Source organism: Ceratotherium simum, chromosome 16 (assembly GCF_057802395.1).
Source record: "Ceratotherium simum simum isolate JZ-2026a chromosome 16, ASM5780239v1, whole genome shotgun sequence".
Classification (NCBI taxonomy): domain Eukaryota; kingdom Metazoa; phylum Chordata; class Mammalia; order Perissodactyla; family Rhinocerotidae; genus Ceratotherium; species Ceratotherium simum.
This window is the reverse complement of record NC_141915.1, coordinates 55847299-55868905: the sequence shown is the minus strand read 5'-3', so window position 1 is coordinate 55868905 and position 21607 is coordinate 55847299. Positions and strand designations below refer to the sequence as shown.

The window sequence follows — 21607 nt, the reverse complement described above, 5'->3', positions numbered from 1 at the left end:
GGCTCAATTGTCTAACTTAAAAAGTGACACCTTTGAACTAGGTCAACTCTAAAGCCCTTCGAAATGACTCCAGAGCATAACGTGTAACCACCAACTCATTTGGGCACCTCTTGAGGAAGAATACGGGTATTTATAGGTGGAGGGGGTTTAAGTTTTTCTTCCCTTAGCGTGTAAAGCATTTGCAAAAATGGAGAATCAACAGCTGTGCTAAGGGATCCTTCTGATTTACTCAAACAAGTTAGCCCTACAAATGCTAGCCTGAGTTACAGTTTCTATTATGACTTGGACTCTTCACAGGTAGGGAACCTGCACCCTTCTCTCTTAGTAATGGTGGGGCTCCTGGAAGAGATGTCCCTGATTTGTGTCACAACTTGTAATTTGGCTTTAATTTTTTAATTCTATGAAGATAAGTGCCTGATCAAAATTAAGGTGTTCTGAGGGAGGGACCATTCTGCCAGTCATTTTGGTACTATCAACAGATTTTAGGAAATTCTGTGTAAACATGTTTGCTGAAGGTGTTCAATTTTCCAGAGTTAGAAGGCTTAGAGTCTAGAAAATGATCCTAAAATGATGATGATGATGATTACTATTAAAAGACACCCAACAGCAGAAGAGTCAGCATTTCATTGACATTTTAGACCTCTTACCCACTTGTGTGACTTAGTGAAGGAGGGGGAAAAAAAAAGTCGGAGACGTGGTATTTATTGCTTATGCTGATTCCACCTCTTAAGCATTTTGAAATTCGATCATCTTAGACTGAGACGCCAGGCTTCCCTTTGTAGTGCTTCTGTTACATTGGTTTGGAAGTATTGGGGTGTTCAGATGGGGAACTACAGGAAGGTAGGTCACTTTCTCAAATTTGAGTTCGTAGTTCGTAAATATATCTTGAGTGTAGTCAGGAAATTGCGTGAAATCGATGACAAGGGGAATGAACAAAACAGCAATGGCCAGCATTTTCCAGAGGCGCACATAACTGCCAATTCTAGAGGAGAGATGGCAATGCCACAGAAAGGAGGGCAGTGGTCTCTTCCAGGTGGACCTGGGCGTTTAAGGAGATGCTCCCATGTTTCACGCCAACTCTGGTTTATGAATTCGTTTTTTACGACCTTGATTCACACGAACCGGTTACTGGGAGCCCCCATGATTCGGGCCTTGGGTCGGTGCTGCCTTCACGCGGCGGGAGCTCTGGTGCGGGGTCCGGCGCGTTCCTGCGCCCCCGCCCCACAAGCAGGGAGGGCAGAACCGCCGGTGGCCCCAGGGCCTCCAGGTGCGGATTCTGAGGAGGTGGAGCCAGCCCCACAGGTTTAAGGAGCCTTGACGCTTCCCAGTGTTTCGGATCGTCCTTCTGTCGGGCCCCTGGAAGGTCAGCCCCTACTAACTTTCGGGGTGAGTGGGAGGTGTGCACGCCGTGTCCCGGGGAAGGCCTCGCGCTCCCCGGCGCCCATGCAAATCAGCCTGGAGCGCCCCGCCCGCCCCGCGGCTCCGGAAGCCGCGGCCCCGGCGCCCGGCTCTGCTCGGCTCCCCGCGCCCCTCCGCGCTTCCGCCCGGCCCCCGCCCTCGCGCCCTCCCCGGCCGGCCCCCGCGGCGATGGCGGTGGCGGCGCGGCCCGTGCGGGTGCTGGTGGACATGGACGGCGTCCTGGCGGACTTCGAGGCCGGCCTCCTGCGGGGCTTCCGCCGCCGCTTCCCCGGGGAGCCGCACGTGCCGCTGGACGAGCGCCGCGGCTTCCTGGCCTGCGAGCAGTACCGAGCCCTGCGGCCCGACCTGGCGGTAGGAAGGGGACGGCGGCGCAGCGTGGGGCCGCCGCGGGAGCGGGGAGCACGACCCCACAGCGTCCCCGGGAGCGGGGAGCCCTCCCCTTCGGCAGGACTCTCTCTGCTCCATTTCCCGAGACACCCCTTTTCTGTTTAAAATTAACAAAACTCTCACTTCAGATTCCACAGTTCACCCCGGGACAACAAAAGTATGGGAGAGTGCTTCCCCCTAAACAAAATCCTCTTCCTGAAGCTCTGATTTGGGGTCTGAAGTCCCCTCAGGAACCTCACTTGCGGGTCCTCCCTGGGGCTAGACGTGCTGGAGGCAGAAGCTTGGGCAGAACACTGTATCTTTCAGGACAAAGTGGCCAGTGTGTATGAAGCCCCAGGCTTTTTCCTAGACTTGGAGCCCATCCCTGGAGCCTTGGAAGCCATGCGGCAGATGAACGACATCCAGGAGTGAGGAAGGCTGCGGAGGGAGGGGCGGTGGGGAGCAAGGCCGGGCATCACCCTAACCGAGGCTCCTTCCCTGCAGCACCGAGGTCTTTATCTGCACCAGCCCTCTGAGGAAGTATGACTACTGTGTGGGCGAGAAGGTGCGGCAGCCCCAGTACCTCATGGGCAAACTTAGCTTCCTAAGTCCTGATTTTTAAAGAAACCAGCAGAAACACAGAAAGTGCTGTGTGGGGAGGAGGGGAGCAGCATCTCTCAAGGGCTGTGGACCCCACTTAGACTTGCTCACTGGCCCTGAATGCAGGGGCCCATGAGACCCCACTGACAGATCTGTGTCCCCTACACAGTACCGCTGGGTGGAGAAACACCTGGGGCCCCAGTTTGTGGAGCGCATTATCCTGACGAGTGACAAGACGGTGATCTTGGGGGACCTGCTCATTGATGACAAGGACACCATTCGAGGTTGGATTCATTTTCCTTGGCAGCCCCCAGGCATCTGGCCTGCTGGGATTAGGGAGAGGGAGTAAAAATAACCAGAGTACAGATTGCATGCTCACTGCCTTTCTCCTGTGTCCTGTCCTAGGCCAAGAGGAGACCCCAAGCTGGGAGCACATCTTGTTCACCTGCTGCCACAACCAGCACCTGGCCCTGCCCCCGACAAGGAGACGGCTGCTCTCCTGGAGTGACAACTGGAGGGAGATCATAGACAGCAAGCGGGGAGCTGTGCAGTGGGACCAAACGGGCCTGGGGCTGCTGCAGGAACAAGTCGAGGGACCACAGCACTGGACAGTAGCTGAAGGAAGGGCAGGCAAGCCAGCAGGGAAGCCCAACAGAGCCAAGTGACAGGGCAGCGTCATGGTGGTGCCCCCAGCACCGTGGAGCAGGGACACACGGGAACCTCTGTGCTCTCACAGGCCAGCCATCTACAACCTCCTGAGATGGCTGGCATGGAAACATGGTGGGAATATAAGTTAGGAACCTTTTTAATAAAACACTTTGGCTCGCTGCTCTTTTAAGGTCCTTTATTTGGGAAAGTAAAGGGACAGGAGCCCTAGGGAGGCAGTTGGAATAGAGGCTGAGGAGGAGGCCTTCCCTCCCTCCATCTTTCTTCTTATCCATTAGTCCCATAATCCTCCCCACCTCCACATCGACCTGGATACCATGCCTCTGCCTCTGCCTTTCCTTGGCCTGTAAGAGGTCAACCTTAAGGGAGTACAGAAGGGAGACCAGGATCCCCCCATTGCTCCTGAACCCCAACTTTGCATGGGAGTCCCACACCCCTTCCCCTGTGCAAACCAGCGTACACCGTGGACTCCAAGCCACACACTTGATGTCAGTACCTGGTCCTCTCCCTTGAGCACCACTCTTACTTGCATCCCTGAAGCCCTCCTGAGCCTGAGACGCACTTCAGGGACAGGGACTCCCTGTCACTAGCCCTGATGGCAGAGAAGGAGGGCCAGGGCTTTCAGGTGGAGACCATGGTGTACTGAGGGGAGAAGACACAACTCCACGGATTTGTGCTTGTATTCTGATGTGTCACCCTCATGGCCTTGGTCTTAATGCCTGACGGCCATATTAACAGTCACTGGGCTACGTCACTCAAGAGCAGGGACCACATCTTCGTCTTTGAAGCCCTAACACGGTGCCTAGCAGACAGGCCTGTGTGGATAAACGGGTAATCCTGGGCAATAGTGTTCTCCAGGCCAGTGCCCACCATACCCAATGCCTGGCCTAGAGACCTTGTGGGGCAGGTACCCAGGCTTCGTAGCCCTGGAGTGGGCACAACACCCTCCCAGAGCCCCAAGATACTTTTAACAACAAGGCTTCTCATTTCTGTTCTTCAAAATTACTCCAGACACTTCTGTTAAGGGATAAAGCCTGTTTCCTCAATTCCTCAAGCTTAGGCAATTCTCCTAAACCCCAGGCCCAGCTGCTCCTCAGGAGAACCGCCTTCTGCACAGCCTCTGGATCTAGGGACCCTGGTGCTTCTTACACGAGAGTGAGAGCCTGGCAGTGGGGTGGGCTGGGAGGCAGGACCTTCACCTCTAGTTGGTTCAGAGTGCCAGCCTGTGACAACGGCACTGCCTCTGATTTCCTTCTCCGTGTGTCCCGAAGTTTGGCGTTCTCACTCATCTCCTAATGCCTTTCATCACAGTGTAAATACCTGTCATGCTGAGAAAACTCACCTTTACAATGGCCGAAAAGGCACCATTTGGAGAGAATGTGCTCAGTGGGAGCTATGCTGCTCCTGCTTCCTGAGCCCCCATGAGGATTTGGTCTTGTCTCTGGCAGTGGGGGTGCCATGGCCTTGAAGTCTCCTTGGATCAGGGCTGCTGTGGGGCCTCGGTCCTTGGCAGGGGAATACCCAGGGCAGAGTGACCCCGCCAGCTGCGGGCTTCAGCCACCTGGCTTGGGGAACAGAAGTCTTCCAGGAAGATCTGGGCCAGGTTCCGGAGCCTCGTGTTGGCCGAGAGAGAGAAGCGCAGCATGCACTGGACCACGGGCAGGGCGGTCAGCTCTGGGTGGGAGCCAGAGCCTGGTGAGCTCAGGTACATGATCGTGGTGACAGCGGATAGCACAGTCTCCTCGTTGGGACTGGACAGGCAGTTGATGATGAGTGGGATGCCCCCTGTCTGCAGGATGTGCTCCTTGTTGGCCTTGTCTGAGCACAGGTTGCAAAGACCTCCTGGAGAAGAGCAAGGTGAGTCTGGATGCCTCAGCCCTGGACCTCCACCCATCTCCCCTCCCAGCTCCTCTCTGCCCACTGAGTCAGGGAAGGGCCCAGGCCTGTGAGAAGGTGGCCCAGGGACAAGGGATCCAAAGTCCATTCTGGTCTCCAGCCCTCCCTTTCAAAGTTCCAGATAGGCCTTCCTGCCTGCCACTGCCTGCCACAGCCTAGCCTTCTGGAAGTGGGCACTAATCCCTTTCCCGCTTGGTTCAGCCAGTTCAATGGTTGATATACTTTTGTTTTGTTTTGTTTTTTTTGTGAGGAGGACTAGCCCTGAGCTAACATCTGATGCCAATCCTCCCCTTTTTTCTTGAGGAAGATTGGCCCTGAGCTAACATCCATGGCCATCTTCCTCTACTTTATATGCGACGCCGCCACAGCATGGCTTAACAAGCGGTGCGTCGTTGCGCACCCGGGATCTGAACCTGCAAACCCTGGGCCACCACAGGGGAGCGCGTGCACTTATCCGCTTGCACCACCAGGCCAGCCCCTACTTTTGTTTTTTTAAAGTAAAAAACCAAAAAAAACCCCACAATGCATCATCACTTTAGAAGAATTTAAAAATATAGGTAAGGTGATGGTTTCACTGGTGTATATATACGTCAAAACTTATCAAATTGTACCCTTTAAATATGTACACTTTATTATATGTCAATTACCTCAATAAAGCTGTTAAAAATATTAGAAAGAAGCCAAAATATAAACCATCTTAATCCTACCACCCAGACATTTAACATTTGCTTTTCATTCCACAATTTTTAAATATGTGAATACATATAAATATTTAATAAATACACGATACTCTCCTTACTGTTTTGTAAGCCAGCTTTTCTCATTGAACAACGTATTGTGAACATCTTTCCATGCCAACAAATCTACAATCATGGTATCATTAATGGCTATGCAACGCACCATTTTATGGATACAGTATAACTTATTAAGAGGTTAGAGCATTTTAGCATCATTTTCACATCACTGTTACTTGGATACAGGGGGCCCAAAAAAAGGCCAGAGAGGCCTGAGAGTGAGGTTCTGGATCAAAAAACCCACTGCTCAGGTATTGTGGCCAGACCCCCCATTCCCTCACATCAGGCCTATGAGCACTCAGTGCAGGAAGCTGACTTCCTGTGTGTCCTGACTGAGCTTCCTGCCATCGTGGCACCCCTGCCCTTAGGTTCCTGCTCCATGCAGAGGAGGGGCTTCCAGCTCATTTGCACAACATGGCCGACCAGTCCTGAGTGTCCAATAAGGACTGAGTCACAGCCTATCCACTTCCCAGCTTCTCCTGAAACAAACAAAAAGAACAGGGCTTCCCCCAGCCTCAAACCCAACTGGGACATCTTTCCCAGCCAGAGAAGACAGGTGCCTGGGGAGGCCCCTGCTGGGGACACTCCTCCTCCTCCAGGGGCAGGAGTCTGCCCAGGTTTGGCACTGCCACCCTCTCCCTATCCATACCTGGGTCAGTCTGAGGCCTGCTAAAGGGAAATGGGTTTAAAGGTTTTATCTGTTTGGCCTCCAGGGACGTCCCACTGCATCTGGAATAACACCTAAACTCCCTTCCATGGTCTTCTGGCCCTGCACCATCTAGTCTGGTCCTTCTTCTCCCCGTCACTCACAGCAGTCACCAACCTTGGGACCTTTTGGCCCTAGATCTTCACACACTGCCACCCTCTTGCTGGTAACCAGCCCTTCACGGCTGCCTCGCCAATGCGCTTTCCCTGCAATACCCACTAGCCGCTCCTGCCACATCCAGGCACTTCCCTCATGACCCTGCTTCATTTTCTTCACATGCTTAGAACTCTGAGAAATCATCTTCATCGATCTGTTTTCTTGCTCACTGCCCACTGAGCCCCACTAGAAGGTACATGCCTGAGGTCAAGACCTCGGCTGTCTTATTCCCGCATGTCTGCGGTACCTGGCACAAGGGGCGCTCCACAAATATTTGTTGCAAGGGTTTTAAAGCAGTGAGCAGGGGAAAGGGTTGAACTGCAGAGGGTTGGGGGCTGGATGGGATGGCTCCCTGAAACTCTACCCACCTTGGACTTCTGCAGTTCTGGGATGCGGGCTGTGGCTCACAGACGGGGCACATCTGTGGGAGGGAAGGGGCTGAGTGGTACTCCTGGAGTCATGAGGAAGATGTGCTGCAGGAGAGGGACATAAGGCCCTCTGGCAATGAGGGCCCTCCCTATGGGACACTCAGAGGCCTTCCCTGCCAATCTCTACCTCAGCACCCGTTCACCCAGTGGAGCCCTTAGCATAACCACGGGTCATCCTGTTGACTATCTTCTGTATTTGCTGTCTGTTCCCATCACTGGGCACCATAAGGCAGGGCCCTGCCCTCTGGTTTACCTCAGTATTCTAGGGGGTTGCAACCGTGGATACTCCCTGGACATATGCTAGGAACATGACTGAACCCCACGAAGCAAGAGTTACCATCACCTCCATTTTAGTGGAAAAAGTTGAGGCTGTTGAGTAATTTGCCCAAAGTCCCAGAAGATGGGGAGGCCTCTGCCACTCCCATGGGAAAGGGTGTCCCTCCAGAAGCCACAAGGACAAATAATCCTGCTACAGGCAGATGCCAGGCTCAGCAAGGAGCAGGGACAAGTAGAAACAATCTGGCAGGCCTCTGGCTTCTCAGACACATCTACACCATCTCTTCTGAGCTGAGAATGGTGACCCAGCCTCCCACCCCCACCGCAGACTCAACTCAGGAGTGGGGGATAGGATTTATCTCTGCTGTAAAGTGTGATAAGATGTAGCCTGAGTCACTCTCTGGCTGGTGAGTCATCACACCCAGGTGTGCCTGGGCAGGGCACTGCCACCCAGGCCAGGGGATAATCAGGACAGCGGCCCTGTCTGCTCCCCTTGGAAGCCTCCAAGGACAGATCAGGTAGGTGCCTGACAGAGCTCTCCAGCTGCCTGGGCCCCAACCGCAGGAAACTGTTTAAGCCCCTCTGCCTTGTTGGTAGCGACCCTCGGAGATGGAAAGAGGAGTAAGGGCCTGGAAAGAGAACTTCAGGGGTAAGAAGGCTAAGCTGGAGCACCCAAGATGGAGCCACAGGACCCAAGAGAAGCCACGGCCACAGCTGCTTTGAGCCTTCCCTCCTGAGTCCACCTCTGTGAACCTGCCCTGAAGAACTAAGGAGGCCTGTTGTAGAAAAAGAGCAACACAAAACTTGGAAGCTTCCTACATAATGCTCAATGACAGAAAACTGGTTAAATAAATCATTGGCAGGCACATCTGTATGCTGGAAAATTATACAGCTCTAAAAATCATGTTTTCAAAGAATAATGTGCGAAAATGCTTGCAATATAAGGTTAAGGAGAAAAAAAAAGACATCAAACTGTATATACAATAAAATTGCAACTAAAAAAATTAGTCCAATAAGATGTCACCCCTTCTGAGAGCCTTCCATGACCACCCTCATAAGACCCTCTATCCATCATGCCCTCCCCTCACCGGCCTTCACTCCTTTTCTTCGTACTTAAAGAGTTCTTTGTCACTCGTTTATTGCCCCACTAAACTACAGACTCCATGAGAGTGAGGACTTTGTCCTGTCCCATTCTGTAGCCTCAGCCTGGCATACAGCAGGTGCTCAATAAATAACTTGGTTTTTTTTTTTTTCTTTTTTCTTTTTTTTTTGGTGAGGAAGATTGGCCCTGAGCTAACATCCGTTGCCAATCTTCTTCTTTTTGCTTGAGAAAGATTGCCTCTCAGCTAACATCTGTGCCAATTTTCCTCTATTTTGTACGTGGGATGCCGCCACAGCATGGATTGATGAGCGGTGTGTAGGTCTGTGCCTAAGATCTGAACCTGCGAACCCTGGGCTGCCGAAGCGGCACGCATGAGCTTAACCACTACGCCACCAGGCCAGCCCCCCTCAATAAATAACTCTTCTTTTTTTTTTTTGTGAGGAAGATCAGCCCTGAGCTAACATCTGTGCTAATCCTCCTCTTTTTGCTGAGGAAGACCGGCTCTGAGCTAACATCTATTGCCAATCTTCCTCCTTTTTTTCCCCCAAAGCCCCAGTGGATAGTTGTATGTCATAGTTGCACATGCTTCTAGTTGCTGTATGTGGGACATGGCCTCAGCATGGCCGGAGAAGCAGTGCGTCAGTGCGCGCCTGGGATCCGAACCCGGGCCGCCAGTAGCGGAACGTGCGCACTTAACCGCTAAGCCACCGTATAACTCTTAAATGAATAGATACATTAAAAAAAAGACAAGCAGGAAACACACCAAAATGTTAACAATGGTTATCTCTGTGTAGTTCAATTATGGGTAATTTTAATTTTCTTTATTCTTTATTTTCCAAGTCTTCCTCAATAAAAATGTTATTTTTATAACCAGGAAAACGAAGGTATTCTTTTTTTAAAGCTGAATTTCAGGGCCGGCCCCATGGCTTAGCGGTTAAGGGCGCGCGCTCCGCTGCTGGCGGCCCGGGGTTTGGATCCCGGGCGCGCACCGACGCACCGCTTCTCTGGCCATGCTGAGGCCGCGTCCCACATACAGCAACTAGAGGGATGTGCAGCTATGACATACATCTGTCTACTAGGGCTTTGGGGGAAAAAAAATAAATAAATAAAATTATAAAGCTGAATTTCACTCAAAAAAGAGAATAATTCATCAAATGACACCATTAAAAAAGTAAAAAGGCAAAAGGAGAAAACATTCATAGAATATATATCTGACAGAGGACTTGTATCCAGAATATATAAAGAACTCCTGCATATCAATAAAAGATGAACACCACAATAAAAAAACGAGCAAAGAGATTTGAACTAACTCTTCACAAAAGGGCAAATACATATGAAAATGCGTTCATAGTTATTTATCAGAGAAATGAAAATTAAAACCACATGAAGATGCCACTACACACCCATCATAATGGCTCAAACAAAGAAGACTGACAATCCTAAGTGCCGGTGGGGAGATGGAGCTATTGGAACTCTCATATGCTGGTGGTGGGGAGTGTAACATGGCATAATTATGTTGGGAAACTATCTGGCAGCTTCTAATAAAGTTAAACATACATCCACCCTATGACTCAGCAACTCCACTCCTATGTGAATTTATCTGAGAGAAATGAGTACATATGTATACAAGAAGACTTGTATGACTTGTATAAAAATGATAGCTTTATTTATAATGGCTCCAAACTAGAAACAACTCAAATCTCCAACAGTAGGTAACTGGATGAACAAATTGCAGCATATTCATACACAGACACAAACTAATCATATTGTAACAATTTGGATGAATCTCAAGACATTCTGTTGAGTGAAAGAAACCAGACACAAGGGTACATTCTGTATGATTCCATTTATATGAAGTTCAAGAATAGGCAAAACTAATCCCTGGGGACAGAGGTTAGAACAGTGGTTACCTGGGGGTGGAAGACACTAACTGGGAGACGGTATGAGGGACCTCTCCGGGGAGATGGAAACATTCTATATCTTAGTTTAAGTGCTGGTTACATAGATGTACATATACCTTAATGAATTTAAAAATTCATCCAACTGATACTTACGATATGTGCATTTCACTGTAGGTTGATCATGCTGCAATTTAAAAAATGGTTACCAAACAAAAAGGAGAACAAGTTCTGACTGGCTGATGAACATGTTTTGGACACACCAGACAAGACAGAGAGAAAGAGAACAAGAGCAAAAGCAGGGCCCTTCTAAATGCGGGAAACCACAGAAACCCCCAGGGAGAGGCAAAAGAGAAAACCTCAAGTGCAGCCTGGGATTAGAAAGCTGGAGGCTCAGAGAGGTCACGTAGGTGACCTCCAGTCACACAGCAATTAGGGCATTGGTGCTGGGAGGGACAGGAGGGTTTAAGGATTGTCCTGGGGATTAAATGACGTCATGCTGACAATGCTCAGCCAGCACCTGGTGCCTGGGGGCTGGGTGAGCCCCTGGAGAGAGTGGCCCAAGACATTACTACATCTGAGGACCCGCCTACCTCAGGGCGCTGCGCTGGCTGCAGCCCACCCCAGGTCAAAATCTTCATTTGGGACTATTTGTTCTTAGGTTTTACTTTAGCATCTTGAAAAAAGTTCTTTCCGAAATTTCAAGTGTGAGGGACAGAACAGGATATAGAGAAAGCTACCATTATGGGCAGGGGGAGGGGGGATGACAAATATACATATATGTATATGCTCACATTCCATATGAGGCGGGGAAGAGGGTGGAAGGGACAGGAATGGAAGTGAGACTTCTCCGAAAATACCTTGTAATACAGTTTTGACTTAAACTAATGAATGTTTCTAATAAGAAACATCAAATTAAATCAAAAGAAAAAAAGAATCATGGCTTTTCATCCTTCTGACTTGTATTTCACTTACAGAAATTTATCCTTCAGGTATACTCCCCCAAGTGAGAAATGACATACAAATAAGGTTACCGCTGCCCCACTGCTTGTGAGAGCAAAATGGAAACAACCTAACTGTCCATCCCTAAGGGGCTGGCTAGACGTCAGGCCCTCCATGTCACGGAATACCGAGCAGCGTTTACAGAGAATGAGGAGCTCTTTATGGGCTGATACTGCAGATGTGCAGATATGATACTAAGTTAAAAAAAAAAAAACACCATAGACATACTATACTACTAAATGTGTAGGACATGCAAAAAAGTATACATATAAATATATACATATTTGCTTGTAAATCCTGAAAATATCTCTGATACATAGAAACTATTAACAGTGGTTGCCTCCAGAAAAGGCTACAGAGGGAGTTACAGTTCACTACATACCTTTTCGAATTCTGTACCATGTGAATCAATTATGTCTTCACATAAATTAATGAAACACATACATCCTGCTTGTGCCTAGAACTAAGAAGGGGAATTGGTCTCTGCAAGTCAGGGAAGGAAAGTGGAGGCTGCCCTGGTGCAGGTGAGGGCTGCCAGGAGCAGCCTTCTGAGCTAGCGTGCAAGGCAGCAGTGGGGTGAGAACCTCAACATCCTCTCCTTCCTGTAATGGGAATCCTGCCACAGGCGGATGGCTGAGGAATTTCTTTTTAAGCAGAAAGAGGTATGACCCCAGGAGCCTAACTGATCAGCGAGCGCAGGAGGGGTACAGGGGAGCCCCAGAGTATGAAGGACAGAGCAAGGGCTCTGTGGTAGACAGACCTAGTTAGAATCCCAGTACTGCCACTGAGGATCTAGGCAACCAGAACAAGCAACTCAATTTCTCTAAGCCCAGGTTTCTTCATCAGTAAAATAGGCAGAGAGAATTAAATGTGATTAAGGCCCTTCCCTGGCACACAGTAGATGTGGACCAAGCGTGCACCTGCTTATAGCCCCAGAGGCTGGCACAGAGCCATACCTGCAACCCACACATACAGAAAAGGGTTGACACATACAGGTAGAGTTTAACAATGCGAAAGCAAATGTCCATGTAACCAGCACCAAGGTCAAAAACTAAAAGACTGTCAGCAATCCAGAAGCCTCTGCATGTCACTTCCTGATTCAATTCTCTCCCTCTTTCAGAGGTGAACACCCCCCTGACTTGTAATAATTTAATAAAATAATTTTTTAAAAATAAGGTAGACACCAAATATTTATTTAAACAAAAATGCTAAAACAAGTACATTGGGAGGGTAAGGACAGGGGAACTTTGTGTTTGTGTGTAGGGATAGTGTAAGAGAGCTAAATGCCTGTCTTAGGAGGCAATACAAAAAATTGAGACAAATCAAGAAACAGCAAAACTATGTTATTTAGAAATAGGACAGGGCCGGCCCCGTGGCTTAGCGGTTAAGTGTGCGCACTCCGCTGCTGGCAGCCCGGGGTTCGGATCCCGGGCGCGCACCGACGCACCGCTTCTCCGGCCATGCTGAGGCCGCGTCCCACATACAGCAACTAGAAGGATGTGCAGCTATGACATACAACTATCTACTGGGGCTTTGGGGGAAAAATAAATAAATAAATAAAATTTAAAAAATTATAAAAAGAAAAAAAGAAATAGGACAATAAATATTAGACAAAATAACTAAACATTTTTAAGGAGGGTGCCTCTGCAGCGGGAAGGGGTGGAATGCAGGAGTGTTAAGACTTCTAAAAGCATGTACAGGGCCGGCCCTGTGGCTTGGTGGTTAAGTGCGTGCGCTGCGATGCTGGTGGCCCGGGTTCGGATCCCGGGTGCACATCGAGGCACCACTTCTCCGTTCATCCTGAGGCCGAGTCCCACATACAGCGACTAGAAGGATGTGCAGCTACGACATACAACTATCCACTGGGGCTTTGGGGGGGAAAAGTAAAATAAATAAAATCTTTAAAAAAAAATAAATAAAAAAAATAAATAAAAGCATGTACAGGTGTCATTTAGATAAAGAGAAAAATTAAATAAGAAAAATTAAATGAGATAATGTAGGCACAGCACTTAGGGTCAGGTTACACAATAATTACACAATAAATATTAGGTATTATTAATAAAATAATTTTTAATTAATAAGCAGGACCTTTTAAATTTTTAACAAAAAATTAAGTTTATTACGCACACACACACACCCTAAATGCTATAATTCAGTTCTGCTTATTTTTGGACTTTATAGAAATGGAATCACACTGTACATATTATTATGTGTCTAGCATCATTTACTTAACATTATGTTTGTAAGATTACTGCATGTAGCTGTAGATTGTTCATTTACCTTCCTAAGTAGTATGAATATCCCACAGTGTTGGTATCTATTCTGTTGTTGACTGTTTCCAGTTTGGGAAACAGTCCCAAACTGTTACAGACAATGCTGCTAGTAACATTTTTGCACATGTGTCTGGATGTGCATGTGCTCTAACCCTATGAACATAACTGCTGGGTCTTCGGGAGTGCCTAGCTTCAATTTTACTAGATACTGTTTTCCAAAGACAGGCCACTGAGGATTTATCTACCAGCCTTTTCCTGAGCACCACCACCATCTGGTGGCAGCTATGTGTATTGTAGGGAATAAAACAGGAAAACGATTTAACCTGAATTCTAAAGGGCCACCTACTTGAACCCTGTTTTAGTAACAAAACTGCCAAGTATTCTGTGATATCCTAGCCTTCACCTAGTTTTCATGGAAGCAGAGATGTCTCTCCTGGTTCCTTTATATCTCCATACAGCATCTAGGATGGTGCAGGTAGGTGCCCCATCAGGTAGGTGCAGATGATGCACATAGAGCATATAGGACACCTGAGAGTCAACCAATGGTGCTTTGGGCAAACATTCCCAAATTAAGGTCAAAGGCTGCCAGAGTTTTTACTTGGGCGTGAGCTCTAAATTCTTTCACACTTTCGAGTATTTACTAAGATCCTGGCTTTATACCTGGTTCCCCATAATTCACATCCCCCACCCCAAACAAGGGCAGCTCTGGCTGACTAGTGCCATCTCCCAGTGGCAGTTCCTCTTAGACATCAATCAAATGTGGCCCCGGGCTGTGAGAACCACCTGTGTAGCAGGAATGACATCCCACCAGAACCACCTCACAGATTTGTGGAGGTGGCAAGGTGCAGTGAAAACAAAGAACAAGGGAAGAAGACATTCTGGGGTTTGAGCCTTGGCTCTGCCAGTTGGGTCCCCTGGGCACAGAATTTGGATCCAGGCAGACTGAGGTAAAGCTGGATGTGTGGGTAAACTCACACATCAAGAGTAAGCCTCAGGCAATGGACCTAACCTCACTGAGGTGTTGTTTCCTCACAAGTAAAGAGGGCTTAGTACTACCTGCCTTGCAGTCGGTGACAGATTCAGAGACCTTGCAGGCAGTGCTGGTACTAGGTGGGCAGGTGCTGGCGAATGGTGGGGCACGTCGAAGAGGTAGCTTTTATCATAACAACTCCCAGACCAGAGCCCTTGACCCTGAGGGGAGAAAAAGCAGCCAGGACCACAACCAAACGGTAAATAAAATAGTTCGAAACGGGCAAATCCACAAAAGAAAAGGTCAAGAAAGGGAAAGGTACAGAGGAGACTTGAAAACCCGTGTTATCTGCAATGGCTGTAACCTGATTCTTCTTCAGGGCTGCAGCTAGAGTGACGCAGGTATTTGAGAGGTCACAGGAGAATGACTCCTGCAGACAGACAACGGTCAGGGACACACCAGTTCACCACTGGTGAGTGACTGCCGTGGCTTTCAGGCCTGCTGTCACAACTGACGGAAGTAACTGCAGCCAAACCAAAGTGCTGGTGGAGACCAGGCTTTCAACCCTCAGAGAGCATGCAGAGCCACTTGACAAAAAAGAGCTCTACCTCATAGCTGACTGCATCAGGACCACCACGGAAGGATGCCTGCGATTGTGGTAGGCTGCAAGGACAGATGGAAGGAAGCCTGCATTCTGACCCTAGCCAGCCATTAACGAGCCGAGGGGCAGCTGTCTGTGCCTCAGTTTCCTCATCAGTAAAATGAGGGATTTGGAGTAAGTTCCTTTCTAGCTTTCAGTCCACAACCCTAGGAATTAACAACTCCTCAAAGGGCAGGGAAGTAGTCAGGAGAACAGCTTCAAGAATCTGACAGCTTTGGGTTTAAGTCCTAGGTCCAGCACTCTTCAAATCTCTGACCAACCCACGGACCCTTCCTAAGCCTCAGATTCCTTATGGGAAAATGGATGTTAGCAGCACACCTACTTTTATGCTGTCTCAGGGTCAAAGTGACAAAGTGCAGGAAGCCAGTGCCTGGCACACATAAGTGACAGCTATTATTACAAGTCCTGGTAAGCGTGACAGCACCAGTCCTGTAGCTGGGAGGCGGAGCACAGCGCCAGTGCACGTGGGCAGTTCCCTTAACAGGACATCACCCCACCCCACCTCACCTCTCTGGGAAACGAGGGGACTGATTCTCCTCAAAGGGGCTACAGATACCACATCCCTGGGTGGAGACCTAGGGGATCCTATAGCTGCAGACACTTGATCTCATTCCACTCCCTCTGTGAGGCAGCTACTGATACCGCCCCACGTGACAGATGATGGGAAAAGGGAAATCACACACCCAGAGTTCAGTGGGGGAGCGAGGACATGAACCCAGGCTTGCCTGACCCTGAAGCCCAGCTCTCACCAAACTCACTATGCTCCTTGCCAACAAATGGACATTGTGAGCCATGGCCATGGGCAATCTAACTCAGCTCTCCTCTCTGCCAGTTATTCTAGAACCGACCCCACTCAGGGCTGCAGCGTCAAGTCATGGGCAGTACTCTGCACCTTCTGGGTCCTTCCCTCCCCTTCCATCCTCTTCCCCATACCAAAAGGCCTGAGCATCCAAGGCATAGCAGAGATAAGCAAGGCTAGGCTCTGCCCTCACGGAGATCACAATCTCAGGCCTGCCACCAGAGATAAAAGATTTAAAACTACAAAGCGCAGCACAGAGCCTTTTAGCAGCAGAATAAGCAGCTGACAGTGTTTTCCATTTAGTACCAGAGACATTAAAAGAAAAGGAAATGAGAGCAGTAACAAAATACGCTTCTAAGTGCCACTGGGACTCTCTTTGTAAGTTATGCACGATAAATACAAGAGAAATTTAATCTGCAGAGGATCCCATGGAGAGATTCAATGCCGAGGAAGCTGCTGCTCTTGGGATTAAGGACTCCGCTCTGGTGGGAAGGAGGAGGAAGAAAAAAAAGGAGGAAAAAGTGGCTGAGAAAAGTAAAACTGGTGATTAGGATGCTAACAATTCTAGACAAAGCACCTTCACAGAGACACAGACGCACACACACACTTCTGCTCCCACAATAGTCCTGCGAGGTAGGCAAGGCACAGAGGGGACAAGGCTCGGAGAAGGGACAGCACTCGCCCACAAGAGCCAGCTAAGAAGGGGAGAAGCTGCGACCGTGGACTCCAGGTCCAGGGTTTGGTCACCCACTCTGGGAAGTGGCCCAGGAGAGCAGGAACCCAGGCCAGGCCCAAGGGTCCCCCATAGCTCCCAGCTCAGTGGGCCAGCATCTCAGAGTGCTCCTGCCTTGGGAAAGCTGCTTCCCGGTCTTGTAAAAACTTTTCTTGGGTGACTCTTTTCTTGGGTGACTCTCTTTTTAGGCAAGTTTTCTCTAGAGGCAAAAGCCCGAGCTGGAGGAGCTCTACCACTCCCAGGTGGAGGTTCAGCCACATGCTTCTACAGGGGCCACTGTCACCATGCAGATGGCAGAAGCTGTGGAGTAGAGTTAGAAAAAGGGAGGGGATGGAGGACTTACACTGAAGAAAATCTTTTTTTTTTTTGTGAGCAAGATCAGCCCTGAGCTAACATCCGTGCTAATCCTCCTCTTTTTGCTGAGGAAGACCAGCTCTGAGCTAACATCTATTGCCAATCCTCCTCCTTTTTTTCCCCCCAAAGCCCCAGTAGATAGTTGTATGTCATAGTTGCACATCCTTCTAGTTGCTGTATGTGGGACGCAGCCTCAGCGTGGCCAAATGGTGCATCGGTGCGCGCCCGGGATTGGAACCCGGGCCGCCAGTAGTGGAGTGCGTGCACTTAACTGCTAAGCCATGGGGCCGGCCCCTGAAGAAAATCTTTAAGTGACCAATTTTTTAGAATATTTATTTAGCATAATCTTCCAGAGGGGCAGGGACATGAGCCAGTACCACTCTTAGACCCAAGCCACTGGGGCTCCTGCCCTGGCCCTGCTTTAGAGGGCCTCACTCTGGCCCTCTCCATGGGTTGACGAGTCCAGGGAGCCCACCCAAAGGCCCCCCTTTCCCCTACACCTGGAGCTCCAGGCCCTAAATATGTTCCTACAGCTGTAGGTGCCTCTTTCCTGGATTCTGACTCCCAGGGGTGAACTCCACTGTTGGTGTGTGCACCCCCACTGTCAGTGCGTACATTCCTAAGTCAAAGGAGTGGCCATGGGGCAGGTGTTCTTAGGGTGTGAAGGGAGCTGGGATGTCCACACACGTGTGTGAGAAGAGAAGGTGGGCCAACGCCCATTTGTACTCTAGCCCCAGATACCACAAACATAGGGGCAGACCTGGATGGTCTTTCAAAAACTTAAATTACACTTACCTATGATGTATTCAGCAAAAAAAAAAAAAAAAAAAGTGTTGCTTGATTCTACCAAGGCCTTCAATCTAATTTCTAGGTTACAGGAAATAAACAGGAAGGGGATAGAGAAACAAACCAAATAAAGCCCAAGAGAGGCAACCAGACAATTCAGAAGGTGGGACATTTTGCAGAATTGACCTGGATCCTTCAACAATTAGGGATATTAAAAAAAGAGTCTGGCCTGGCCCCGTGGCTTAGCAGTTAAGTGTGCGCGCTCCACTGCTGGCGGCCTGGGTTCGATCCCTGGCACGCACCGACGCACCGCTTCTCCGGCCATGCTGAGACCGTGTCCCACATACGGCAACTAGAAGGATGTGCAACTATGACACGCAACTGTCTACTGGGGCTTTGGGGGAAAAAAAAATAAATAAAATTATAAAAAAAATAAAAATAAAAATAAATAAAAAATAAAAAATAAAAAAAGTCTATTAATGATTAAAAGAGATATAAGATAATTTACATAGTGACTTCCTTCCAAAGAATACAATATGGAAAGGGTGGGGAGAGTAATTTACAGCGGAGAAACCTGACAAATACTACCTCAGCCAGGGGATCAAGGTCATCATCAACAGTGATAAGTCATATTGACAGCATGTACCCTTGATATGATGCGACGAGGCTGACATTTTACCTGGGTCACCCTCCCCAAACCCATAATGCAGCCTGATCATGAGAAAAACATCAGACAATCCCAATTGAGGGATAATCTACAAAATTCCTGACGAGTACTCCTCAAAACTGTCAAGGTCATCAAAAAAAGGAAAAGTCTAAGAAACTGGCACAGCCCAGAGGAGCCTAAGGAGACGTGACAACTAAATGTAATGTAGTATGAATGGGATCCTGGAACAGTAAAAGGACATTAGGGAAAAACTAAGGAAATCTGAATAAAGTATGGACTTGAGTTAATAATAATGTATCAATATTGGTTTATTAATTGTAACAAATGTGCCACACTAAGATGTTAATAAGAGGGGAAACTGGGTATGGCACATAGAGGAACTCTCTGTATTATCTTTGCAATTTTCCTAAAACTGTTCTAAAATAAAAGTTTATTTAAAAAGAGGGAGAGATAAAGATCTAAGGAACATAACCAGATGAAATGCATGGATCCCAGATTGGATCCTGGCTTATACAAACAAACAAAATGTCCTTTTGGGAACTATTAGAGAAATTCACATAACTGTGTATTGTTAAAGGTAGGTTTCTTTCCCTACATGAATAAGATTCCTTTCACTATGTAGAGAAATGTTATTTTTAAAACATGCATGCTGAAAAAAGAATTTTTGTTTGCCCTCAGAATAAATTTCAAACTCTTTCCCATGGCCTACATCTAAGCCCCTGTAAGCTCTGGTGCCAATGACCTCTCTAACCTCATTTTCTACCACTCCCCGCTTCACTCACCACAATCCTGCCACTCCAGCCTTCTGGCTCCTCCTGCTTTAGGGTTTTTGCCTAAATGCCTTCCCATGATGGCCCAAACAGAAGTAGTCCCCAGCTCCTACTGCCCTGTCTCATCACCCTGTTTATTTCCTTCAGAGCCTCAGGTTTTTTTTTGTTTGCTCACCATCTGTCTCCCCTACTAGAATGGAAGCTCCTTGAGAGCAAAGACCTTTGCCCAACTTGTTCACCATCTCACCAGCATTTAGAACAGTACCTTGCCCATACAGTACATGCCCAATAAATATCTGTCCAGTGAATAATTCAACAGGTCTTAGACCATAAGAACTACACGAACCATAAGCTACACATTCCAAGTTACCTCTGCTGTTCTCGATAGTAAAACATTAAAATAAAGATGTTTGAAGGATCACTTTTTAAACTTCTTTCCCTCCAACTGGCTTCAATCCATTCCCTCCTTTATGATCTCATCTCTAAGCAGGAGGGAAGGCAGACAGGCAGAGGGAGTCCTGGGCGTGAGTTCCAGACCTGACTCAAGCTAGCTGTGACCTGGACGATGCGTGAACCGCGGAGGCGGCACAGACATCGCGAAGGTCTGCCTTGGCAGCTGAGGGACTGCCTAAGAAATTCCTTTCCCAACGACTCACTTCTCACTCACTTACCTCACCACAGCCCATCAGGCATCTGGGGGCCCAGCCCCATCCTTACCAATAGCAAACTCCACCAGGGTCTCATTCTCCTCCGACAGCGAATCGAGGAATAAATCAAGGACCTGCAGCTGCCGCAGATACTGGTAATTGCTGGGATCATAGGCGAAATTGGCGAGGTTGGCCAGGACTTGTTCCTTGGCGTCTGCAGCGGAAAAGCAGCACTGGAGCCAGGTCCCGGGCGGCGGCCGCGGCCAGACCCCCGCCCCGTCCCGACCCCACCCTGCCGCTCTCACCTTGGCTCTCCGTCTCCTGGAATTCCGTGACCAGCGCCTGCAGGTACCCCAGGCGCCCAACGTGGGCGTCTACCTTCGGCTTCTGGGCCATGGTCGGGGACGCGGAGGACCTCCAGCGCACAGGCAGGAGAGTGTGGGAGGTGAGGCCGGAAAAGCCGGGAGAGAACCTGTCCGGGCCTCTACCGATAAGGGTAAGGGCGGACCGGGGCGCGAAATATCTTCCTTTTCTGGGTTCAGGTTATGCAGTAATTTGCAGCTGGAATTGGGATGAGGAGGATGGGGTGGGGCCTCAGGACCTTGTAAGAGTTGGGCGTGAAAAATCTAAATTGCGGCGTGAAAGACAAGGACTGCGCTCTGCGCTGGAAGAGGTAGTCGCGGTACGCAGCACTCCTCCACTGGGCTTGATTTTCAGCTCGATTCCGGGCTTCCGGTGGAAGGCACGCTTACCTCCGCTCGGGCGGAAGGGGCGGGCTGAAGCAGGCGAAGGGCGGGGCCTCTGTTGAGCTCGGCGCGCGTGCGCGTTCCGCTTCTCGCTTTACTGGCGGGGTCGCGGCGAAGGGCGTCGGGGAGTTAACGTATGCATTGATGAGCACCTCTAGGGTCCTTGGGAGCTCAGAGGCGGCGGAGGGTGTACATGTGGGGGGCTGTCGAGGCAGAAGCATCTCCAGACCCCCTTGCACCTGACGAGAAGACGCAGCTCAGCCTCCTCGACCAAGGGACGCGGGCTCGGCTCCCTGCGCCCCCAACATGAGTCCTTTGACACTACCTCTTGCTCGGCTTTTGCAAAAACCGTCTGCTCCGCAGCCCCAAGCTGAGTCCGCCACCTCTGGCCAGAAGTCTCCGGAACTGGGTTTGTCAGCCAGGTGGACGGGGAGCGCTGGGGCAGCACCAACGGGCCGTAGGAACCTCAGTTCACCCAAATGCACCGCTTTAGCGGCTTTCTGGGTTGTGCAGCCTTGAATGCTGAAGCCCTTCAGCCTAATTCTTTCTCGGGGCTTCTCAGGAAGGTGGTGTGTGACCGAGACCCTGTAGGCACAGGGAATAGAGCACCAGGGAGAGAGGTGGCCCTGCTGCACTCCAACCATGCTTGAAAATGTGGGGGTTAAAGGGGCTTGGGCTGTGAGCTTATTGAGGGCAAGGCCCATGTACCTTTGTTCCTGGGCCTGGCATGAGGGCAGAGTGGCTGCCACACTCCAGCCTCCACAGGCCCCACCTCTGTGGGCTTAGGTCCCTGTGGTCAGCCCCTGCTCTATGCATGCCCCCTGGGGCAGGAGTTATGACCATAGTCTGGGTGCTTGGGTACTGTGGCTGCTCCATGGGGGTGGTGGCCCCA

General features: G+C 49.5%; 2 protein-coding genes across 3 annotated transcripts; one reads left to right on the top strand and one right to left on the bottom strand.

Annotated features, from left to right (window-relative positions):
• The first annotated feature begins 1407 nt into the window (after positions 1-1407).
• On the top strand, positions 1408-3213 carry NT5C (5', 3'-nucleotidase, cytosolic). Its single transcript, XM_014789243.2, has 5 exons — positions 1408-1770; positions 2113-2213; positions 2290-2350; positions 2555-2669; positions 2791-3213. Exons 1-5 carry the CDS (start codon positions 1444-1446, stop codon positions 3048-3050), a joined length of 864 nt encoding a protein of 287 aa, XP_014644729.2. The 5' UTR covers positions 1408-1443; the 3' UTR covers positions 3051-3213.
• Positions 3200-20744, bottom strand: ARMC7 (armadillo repeat containing 7). Of its 2 annotated transcripts, none has more exons than XM_004432741.3 (3): positions 20275-20722; positions 20040-20183; positions 3200-4893 (listed from the first exon to the last, which is right to left on the bottom strand). In XM_004432741.3, exons 1-3 carry the CDS (start codon positions 20363-20365, stop codon positions 4532-4534), a joined length of 597 nt encoding a protein of 198 aa, XP_004432798.1. In that variant the 5' UTR covers positions 20366-20722; the 3' UTR covers positions 3200-4531. The 2 variants fall into 2 exon arrangements, with proteins under 2 accessions (XP_004432798.1, XP_014644727.1); XM_014789241.2 differs by having other exon boundaries at positions 4625-4893; positions 20104-20183; positions 20275-20744.
• Between the last annotated feature and the right edge of the window lie 863 nt (positions 20745-21607).

What these genes read in the sequence shown, in the direction of transcription:
- NT5C (XM_014789243.2), top strand. Translation starts at nt 1,444, where the DNA reads ATGCAAATCAGCCTGGAGCGCCCCGCCCGCCCCGCGGCTCCGGAAGCC. An exon ending in CAGATGAACGACATCCAGGA is followed by an intron (nt 2,214 to 2,289) that starts GTGAGGAAGGCT and finishes CCTTCCCTGCAG; the next exon opens with CACCGAGGTCTTTATCTGCA. An exon ending in ACTACTGTGTGGGCGAGAAG is followed by an intron (nt 2,351 to 2,554) that starts GTGCGGCAGCCC and finishes TCCCCTACACAG; the next exon opens with TACCGCTGGGTGGAGAAACA.
- ARMC7 (XM_004432741.3), bottom strand. Translation starts at nt 20,365, where the DNA reads ATGGCCCAGAAGCCGAAGGTAGACGCCCACGTTGGGCGCCTGGGGTAC. An exon ending in CCAGGAGACGGAGAGCCAAG is followed by an intron (nt 20,184 to 20,274) that starts GTGAGAGCGGCA and finishes TTTCCGCTGCAG; the next exon opens with ACGCCAAGGAACAAGTCCTG. An exon ending in CCTGGTGGAGTTTGCTATTG is followed by an intron (nt 4,894 to 20,039) that starts GTAAGGATGGGG and finishes GCTCTTCTCCAG; the next exon opens with GAGGTCTTTGCAACCTGTGC.